The sequence below is a fragment of the Geospiza fortis genome, unplaced genomic scaffold (assembly GCF_000277835.1).
Source record: "Geospiza fortis unplaced genomic scaffold, GeoFor_1.0 scaffold114, whole genome shotgun sequence".
Classification (NCBI taxonomy): domain Eukaryota; kingdom Metazoa; phylum Chordata; class Aves; order Passeriformes; family Thraupidae; genus Geospiza; species Geospiza fortis.
In genome coordinates this window covers 2,533,491-2,542,766 of record NW_005054383.1, presented here as the reverse complement: position 1 = coordinate 2,542,766, position 9,276 = coordinate 2,533,491, and the positions used below count along the sequence as shown (strand labels likewise).

Below are 9,276 nucleotides of genomic sequence, written 5' to 3'. Positions count from 1 at the left end.
AGAGCACTGTCGTGTTCCATGGATGGGAGATGCTGGGTATCTGGCAAAGAAGGCAGAGATGATGTAAGATGGAAAACTAAATCCTGCATGGAAGGTGAGAAACTGGTACACTTGTCTTTACTAAACCAGCCACACAAAAATTAATTGCAATCTTTCTTTTGCATCTTCACACCTGCTCTCCACCAGGAAAGGTACAACCTGCTCCTTTCCAACAATCCAAGACTGAACTCCAAGACTGTGACAAGAAACTGGTACACTTGTCATTATTAGCTTATTAAACCAGACACACAAAAATTCATTGCAGCCTTTCTCTTGCATTTTCACACCTGCTCTCCACCAGGAAAGGTACAACCTGCTCCTTTCCAACACTCCAAGACTGAACCAGCCCAGGAGCAGGAGGTGACAATTCACTCACAGTGCATCACATGTCAGAGACAATGAAGGGACAGCTTTGGCTGAAGTTTCTGGGGAAAATATGGAATTTTATATATCAAATAACACATCAGATTTTCATGTCTGTACAGAACCAACAGGGACTTGATCTCTAAAGAACCACCCAGAGTAAATTTGCTGTGAATTCCATTTATCAACACAGAACATATCACCTTAGAGAGTGCTTGGAGATGCACCAAAGATGGGGCTACCTAAGAGCTGCCTGACACTGTCCCAAAGGAAAGATGACCAAGTTCACTGATCCTGTTGGAATTTCAACTTGTTTCCAGAAAGACAATTACTCCTCTAGAATTTACATGAGGTTAATTCAGCCTTAGAGAAGAGCTGGGAAAAAAGTATGGACAATCCTTTAACAAAGTTTTCTCAGGGATCTGGAGTGATTTGCACAGCAAGCCACTAGGCCAGCAAGGAACAAAGCCCTGGGATCCAGGACTGCTCTTCAGGCAACCGTTCTCACCAGGCACTCACACCAGAGCCAAGAGGAGACACTTACCATCCTCAGGAGGCTCCTGCTCCTGGCTCCTGGCAGGGAAATCCCAGCTGGCTGCAGCCTTTGGCATGCTCCCATCCGAGCTGTGCTTCAGCTGCTCAGGTGCCACCCTTTTGAACTGCTGCATTCTCTCCACCACCAGCTCTGCCACCCTCACCTTGGGGGTGGGTGAGGAGCAGGATCCTGGAGGAGTAGCAGGAAGGAAGGCTAAGGTAGTCTGGGAACAGCCACTTGGAGGATTTACTAGAGGGAGAGAAAATACCACTTTTACCAGGCAGATTTAACACATCACTGAGAGCTGCTGGAAGGCCATCCCCTGACAGCAGCCAGGCTCAGCTCTGCAACAGCCATTCTTGAAGAAGTGAACAATTTGTGTAGCCACAGGAACAACACTGGGGTTCTGTGCTACTGGGGCATTTAGAGACCTTTTTATCTGTTTTATAGGCAGGAATATTAAGGAAGCCTTGCATGGTCTCCAGCAGGGACATGGAAGGCAGTCCCACAGCCCTGCTCTCCCAGCATTCCCACCACACAATGTGCCATTCCTGACTGACCCAATTTATCAATTTAAGGATTTCCATCACTGGTGACTGCATTCTGGCCATCATGTGTAACAGCTACTGAAGGACTAATTCTTTATGAATTAATCCAACACCTTTCTTAACTCATTCATGTTTTTGCCCTCGACAACATCCAGTGACAGTATGTCACCACACAGTGAAGCACTGAGTGAAAAAGCACCACAATACACTCTGAGCTTGCTTCTAGATGATCTGAGAGTACTTTTCTCAGCTCTGATACTGCAAAAAACAGTAAATAATCACTGGGCAACAATTCACTTTGTACCAAGGCTTCACCTTACTGAGGGACATCTGTCTACAGCACAGACCACACTCCTGGGTTAAATCTGTGTAAGGTGCAAACCTTCCAACAGTGCTACTGCATCCCCTCTGGATGGATTTCTCAAAACCTTCCCTGAGCTACAGAGTCCTTCCAGTCCCTGCCTATCTTCTGTTTGAACTGTTCCAAGTCACTTACCTGTCAGAGACCTCTGGCTACCCTCAGAGGTCCCTGTGCTCAGCTGGCTGGCAGGGAGAGGGCTCCTTGCTCCATCCCCCTGTGCAGTCTCACCACTACAGGCTGCAGCACCATCATCTTCTTCATGCACCAACGTTTGCTCCTTTGGGCCCAGATTTTGAAGGAAGTTTTTCTCCTTCACTGCTGGTGAGTGATGATGGGTTTGGCTCTTAGCAGCAGTTTTGCCTCTTCTCAATTTGCTTCGTGTTGTGGTACTCTTTGGCCTGTTCTGAGCCCTCTTTGTTGCCTCAGCATCCCCAGCCTTTTTCTTTGCCCCACTCAAAATATTTGCCCACAACTCTTTGAAATCATTGTCCTGTTCATCCATTGGCTTTCCAGGAACACTGTGAGGACTGGAGGGCAGGGGGAAGCACCAGAATCAGTTCAGATTTGCATCAGCCCTTCCAGCACCTCAGAGATGTCCATTCTCCAGACTCCAATGAAGTCATCAGACCGAGTGGGCACTTCCAACAGTTCATTCTTCCACACTTAATTCACATGCAGCAGAGCATGTTTTCTCTCCAAGGACCTCACCTGCTTTCACAAGCTGGTTCTTCAGAAGACTCTGGACCATAAGTTAGGCACCTCAGTTTGTGCAGAGCACGTGTAGGATCATCAGGGTAAGCTACAGAGCTTCAGAGAGACACTTATGAATGCCCTTAAACAAAGAAACAAAAGCAGGTGGTCATGCATGATGGTACAGGCAGATGCACTGTGGGACAAGGTGTAAATTGCTGAAGGAGAATTTGCATGAAATACTAAGATTAGACACAGCACATATTGACCCCAAAAAGTGTCCCTATAATTGTACTACAGACATGCCCCAGCCACATCAGCAAAGGAGAGGAGAGATTTTAAAACAGGTATCTGATATGGGATAGGTTTTTGTCTTCGAGCTCTGGATTCAGACAATCCTTCTGTTACACAACATTCCTACTTATATTTATATAGCACAAAACCAGCAAATGCAGCAGGGAAAAGCTCCCTCCTTCAGCTCATGCAGTGATTCTGGAGTGTTGAACACTTTGAGACACTACAGTTTCAGAGAAGAGAGCCCAACCTCATCTGGAAAAGTAAATAAATGGAGCTTCTTCCATTAAACACATTCACCTTTTCTCTCCTCTTACTTCCACTGTTGCTCACTTAGGATTAGTTCTCCTCCTGAATTCTTCCCCTGAGTACTCAATAAACCACAGCACTGATCATGTTTCCCAAACTGCTGTCACATATATGAGGTAAACAGACTAAATAAATGGTATTTTTAAATGAATTTCTTAATCTTTTCAGCTACAGCAAGAACAGCAGTACTAGGCAGGGATTACCTGGAACAGCACTGGGTACAGCGTCCAGATGGAAATGCCATCAACATTAAAACTAGAGCTCGATTCTTACATGTTTTCATTGTCCCCTTCTTCCTAGTCCTGAGTTCATGATGGTTCTGGCTATTTTACCAGGGGTTTTTATTGCTCCCAAAACCTACTTCTTTCAAATCTAAACCAGAGTGTTTCACTTGGAACGGCAGCAGCTGTGGTCCAGTTACTCCAGGAAAGCTCTGGGCACAGAAAGACTCAAAAAGCAGGAAAAACACATGGGGGATTGTTTTCTCAAAAGGCTTGGCTGCAGACATGAGAGGCTGAGGAATGCTGGTTACACACTTCCATGGGTCAGCCTTTCCTATAAGCAATTACAGATGTTAATGGATTTATTTATTTTAAACTCAGGCTCCCAGACCTGCAGAGGATTTTGCTGTGAATCTTGGAGTAATTTTCTGTTAGAAACAAAGGTTTTAGGTAGCCAGTTCATAAATTTACTTTTTCTGGACAGAACACTGGGGTAGTTATAACTGTAAATTGACCATTTTCTTGTAAGGAGGAGACAGCATGTGGAGAAGTCCCAAATCTCACATCCTACATGGCTTTAAATACCTCAGACACATCTGTACTGCTGGATTATTTATGGTGAGTTCCTGATATTAAACTTTGAAACAGAGCAGCACTTTGGCATTTGCTATCAATGTTCAGTGTCCAAGGCAGATCAGATCAAACCTCTGATGCAAAACTAAGAATTTATCTGTATTGCTCCTCCCTTTCCAGACCCACAGGTTCCTACTCTGTTCAACATCTCAGTATTTCTGAAGTTGCTGCTATTGCTGCCCCTAATAACCAGCTTTGGCACCAGTTTATTGAGCTCATGAAGTAATGGTTTTGAAAGTAATTTCTTTCAGTATAATATTCAATTCATTTTGGATGTTTTTAGGACTCAACAAATCACAAATAAAATAATCAGCAGCACTTACCTGTTCACTGAGATGCCAAATCTATAGCCCAGCTGTGCCCTTCAAGTAAACATGGATCAGCAAAATGGTACAAAGCAGGACCAGTAAGAATGAAAGATAGAATCTGGAAAATGGAGGGGAAAGGATGGATTTAGTGTATTTTGAAATGACTGCTCTTGATGATCATTTGCACCATTTCAATAGGTACCTGATGGGAGCCTACAAAAGAGATGGAGAGGGACTTTGGGCAAGGGCCTGGAGTGACAGGACAAGGGGCAATGGCTCCCCACTGCCAGGGAGGAGGATTAGATGGGATATGGGGAAGAAAATCTTCCCTGGGAGGGTGGTGAGGCTCTGGCACAGGGTGCCCCATCCCTGGAAGTGTTCCAGGCCAGGTTAAGCAGTGCTTGGAGCAATCTGGAATAGTGGAAGGTGTCCCTGTCCAGAGCAGGGAGGTGGAACTGGATGATCTTAAAGTCCCTTCCAACTCAAATTATTCTGTAATTCTATGATTTAAAAGTATGCACCTACTACATACCTTCAATTTACTGCCTTGCAATTACTTAGTTAAATCATAAAACCCTTAAAAAACCCCAAGCAGCTAAAACATCTGTTACCCTCCCACTTTTCAGAGCAGCCTCTCTTTTAACCCCTGCAAACATTTTTCCACCAGCAGTCCAACTTGACATGCTCTCAAACACACAACATTTGGGCCTGCTCCCTTGCTGCTTTACACTCTCTGTCTGTTCCAGGAACAATTCTCCTGCCATTTCAGTCTCCAAGAACATGTCAGCACCGTGGCTACAACAGCCCATCAGTGCTGGGCAGGCCTCCACCACTTGCACACAGCAGAAACCTTCTCTCCTCCTGAGCACCACAGCACATCTCCTCCTCAATTCCTCATCTTGAAAGAAAAATTCACTTTATACTTCCAAAACCTTGGAAGCAATCTCCTGTATTTCACCAGAAATGCTAAGGGAAATGGGATTATTTAACATTAGAAAGTGAGGCAAAACCAAAACATGAATTATTGTCTGGGATCCCCAGCACAGGAAGGACGTGGACCTGCTGGAGTGAGTCCAAAGGAAGGCACCTTTCTACCCCACCCCAATCTTCAGAAATCAGCTAATTGCCAGGGCCTGGATGACCCACACTAATTACAGAATGCTGGCAGCAGCAGGATGATGGGAGGCACCACTGGTGCTGGAACTTTCATCACCTTCTTCTCCTTTTGTAGAAGCTGCAGCCAAAGATATGAGGGTTAGTGATAAAACTTCCAGTCATGTCAGACCAAACACTGCAAGAGGGAAGAATTTCTCCAGTGTTTTTTTCTGGCAGGCACACCAGAAGGTCTCTAGGGATTCCTCCAGACCAAATCTTGTAACAAAAAATCTTCCTACAGGTTCCTGATGGAGAAGAACCTACATGTCAATGATGTGACTTCTGAAAAAGCACATTATCCTCCATCCTTTTAGGGATTCTTCATTAGAGCTTGTTCTCTGCACTAACCAACACCTTTATCACTGCTTTATAAAGACATGACACTGCATCTGTACAGTGCAGGGTCTCTGAGGTTGCAAAAGTGCAAAAAAATTAACACTGAGGACAAGGCTTGTTCTGTGAAGAGAGAACAGATGTAAGTGCAAAACACAAATCCAAAGAGGTACAACTCTCTTGTCCTGGTCTCTGCCAGCTTCCCTGTGCCAGAAAATGGTAACAAAACCAGATGTGGAAAACAGGAAATGAGAAATTATTTCAAGTCTCTATAGAAAGGGAATGCTAGATAGGAAAATCATCCTGAGATTGCAAGGAGCAATCTTAGCAGGGATCAGCATCAGTGTCCATCTGGCACCACCCACTTCCATATCTGATATCCCTCCAGTCCTCACATTCCTGTTCAGGGCTACACCTCCCCCTGCCAGCACCCTGCTCATATGGCAAAGCATTTCAAACATTTCACAGGCACCAAAAAAATCTATCACACTCCAGACAGAATTTAAAATCATTACTTACACAACAAAGTGTCCCTCTACCAACACATCCCCAGAATAGAAAATTCACTTTGTATCTCCTCTGGAAGGATAAAGGGGAAGTGAAGAGAAAAACAAAAACTAACGGTCACTCAAATGCTCCTGGTTGTATGCAAACACAGCAGCACATAAATCACAAAGAGAAGCAGCTGGTGATGCAAAAATCAAATTGGTTTGAATGAAAACAAGTAATTAATTTAAAGACAATAACACAATTGATTTCAAGGACCAAATAAAAACACTTTGGTAGAGGGCCCAAAAATCAATAAGAGAAAAATACTTGATAAAAATTCACTTGGTTTCCAGAGAAAGAAAAGTAATCAGAGTGATAATAAAAACAAAGATGTAAAATAATATCATGGTGATGGAATTGGATTCTGAATATAAACAATGCAATGTATTAAAAGCAGGAGGTAAAATCACCTTGTCAGAAAAAGGTAAGGACTTTCAAAAAAGACCTTTTTTGGTGTACATGAAAACCAAGAAGGAAAACCTACCAAGGCCACTACACCAAACTGTGGAACTGTTAATCCTGCAAATACTCAATGTTTCCATAATATCCACCCCCTGATGGTGCTGAAAGCAGCCTATTTTAGGAGCAACCAAAGCACACTGAAATGCAGCTGCTGAAGGTGTTTCTGTCAACAGAATCAGATCATTTGCAAGCAGAAGCCACTGTGATTTTTCAAAAAGGACAATTAGGGAAGTAAACACCCATCTTACAGACTGAGCTAAACACCAGGCTGATAAAGAAAGGGCTTATATGGGAATTGATGAAGAAAGAGGGATAATAAAATTAAGGGAAATCAACACAGTTTATAAAAACCCAGACCTACATTCAGCTAATAACGAGAGCTCTCTGTGTCACCAGAGGGGTAATGCTTCTATAAACCACTAAAGGAGTATCAAGGGACAAAAGGATTAATTAAAATCCAACAAAATCAATACAAGGCATTTAAAATTATTAAAATGCAGCAAGATGTTTCCAAATACAGCTGCAAACAGCTGCCATTGAGCAATTATGTTTTTAGTGCCACCCCACAGAGATGAACTCTCTGCCTGTCCTGTTTTTCTGTTCTTTACCTTAGGAACTGAGCTGGGAGAGACCCCAAGCACCAGGATCAAGCTGCCAAGAAAGGGAACCCCTGGACAGCCCATCATTCTGCCAAACCTCAGTGTGACCTCCTCCAGGTGCCTGATCCACTCCAACAGGGATAGCTGTGACCATGTCAAGCAGTTCTGCTATTCTGTAGGTCAAGAATGGAGCAGTGATATTTGTGGCAAGAGGATGAACTGAATAATTAATGAAAAAGGGAAAATAAAGAGAAGAACACTCCAACATCTAACATTCAAGCCATTCCTTTCCAAGAAGGCAGCGTTATTCTGAAGTGCACATTCACTTTAAACAAGGGCAGTTCTACTGATTTTTTCCCAAAAATCATATCTTCTGATTTGTGATTATGCTGAAACCAAATATTGGGGAAAATTCAACAAAGTATCTTGATTTCTCTAAAACAGGAGGACACTCTCTTTGAAAAGGTGACCAAACTCATCATGGATTTCTTCAGGTGACCTGATAATGCATCTTTCACCTAACACTTCATTAATTCATAGCAATTAATAACTTGCTCTCAGCTAAAATCACACACAAGAGCTACACTGAACCCCTCTGCATGTAATGGGAATTGAGCCAGTGGGAAAAGCAAAGAGTCAAAAGAACTTCAGGTCCATTTTCTTCCAGATGTAAAGCTTATGGTAACAATTCCTTCTGTTTCCACTTTGCCTCTGACACATCTTTACTGCTGTCCAGATAACTGTTCTCATCCAAGCACCAAAATCAAAGGGCAAAGGCAGCACCAGGACAGGAAGAACAGTATTTTGAACAGATACAAAAAGCCAAGCACATAAGGGCCTTTTTTGTAGATAAAACCCAGTCTGTGATTTTTGAGAGTTCTTACAGAGTCAAGACTGAGCACCAGCCAATGTCACTGCCTTTAGGCTTTACTGGAGTCAAACTGATTTTACCCAGCTGTAATTTTGGCTTTATCTAAAATCTGCATGGTTAAAATGAACACCTGTGTGTCTGCAGGTTCAGGGACCAAGTGTTGTCAGTAGAGCAGCTGACACTGCCTCCCTTCAAGGCAGGCCCACATCACAGAATCACGGAATGGTGGGGCCAGAAATCCCCTTAAGGCTCATCCCATCCCCCCCCCTGCCATGGCAGGGACACCTCCCACTGTCCCAGGCTGCTCCAAGCCCTGCCCAGCCTGGCCTTGGGCACTGCCAGGGATCCAGGGGCAGCCACAGCTGCTCTGGGCACCCTGTGCCAGGGCCTGCCCACCCTCACAGGGACCAATTTCTCCTCAAAATCCCATCTAACCCTGCCTGGGGCAGTGGGGAGCCATTCCCCCTTGTGCTGCGGCTCCAGGCTCTTGTCCAGACTCCCTCTTCATCCTCTGAATATGCTGCTCCGTGTGCCCCTGAGCCTGGAAACAACAGAGAAAACTCCACGTTGTCAATTCTCTGCAACAAATGCACCAGAATTGCTTTCCCTGGTAACCCTGCCAGAAAGAAGCTTGCTTTGAAGCTGGGCCGGTGAAACGTTTCCAGGGAATCCTCCCGGCTGGCAGTGGGAGAGCTGCTCGGATCCCTGGCGCCCTCTTTCCTTACCCTGAGCAGCCCAGCCTCTGCCTTGTGCCTGAATTTCTCACTTTGATGCCAGCACCGAGGATGGAGCCGCATCCTCCAGCACCGTTTGTGCCCGGGCGCTGCCCCGGGCTGAGCTCCAGGCGGGCCCGCTCGGGGCCTGGGCTCCCCTCAGCCCCACAGGGACCGCCCCGTGCGACCGGGAACGACGTAATGAATGACATCACCACATAACGTCATAACGATGACGTAACGCCCGAGATGAGGCCAGCCCCGCGTCCAACTCCACCCCCTCCCCGCCACCA

General features: G+C 45.0%; 1 protein-coding gene across 2 annotated transcripts in view; it reads right to left on the bottom strand.

Moving 5' to 3' along the window:
* SLX4 (SLX4 structure-specific endonuclease subunit) overlaps positions 1-4,594 on the bottom strand; it is a 23,770-nt gene extending 19,176 nt beyond the window's left edge. Inside the window, exons 1-5 of one of the 2 annotated variants that reach the window (XM_031060419.1) lie at positions 4,504-4,594; positions 4,317-4,419; positions 1,982-2,678; positions 947-1,186; positions 1-40 (exon numbers count right to left, since the gene is read on the bottom strand). The exon at positions 1-40 is cut by the window's left edge and continues 132 nt beyond it. In XM_031060419.1, the coding sequence (XP_030916279.1) occupies positions 1-40; positions 947-1,186; positions 1,982-2,348 (647 nt within the window). In that variant the 5' untranslated portion in view covers positions 2,349-2,678; positions 4,317-4,419; positions 4,504-4,594. Of the gene's footprint in view, positions 41-946; positions 1,187-1,981; positions 2,679-4,316; positions 4,420-4,503 lie in introns of those variants that run through there. The other variant, XM_031060420.1, reaches the window with a different exon arrangement.
* Positions 4,595-9,276: the final 4,682 nt, after the last annotated feature.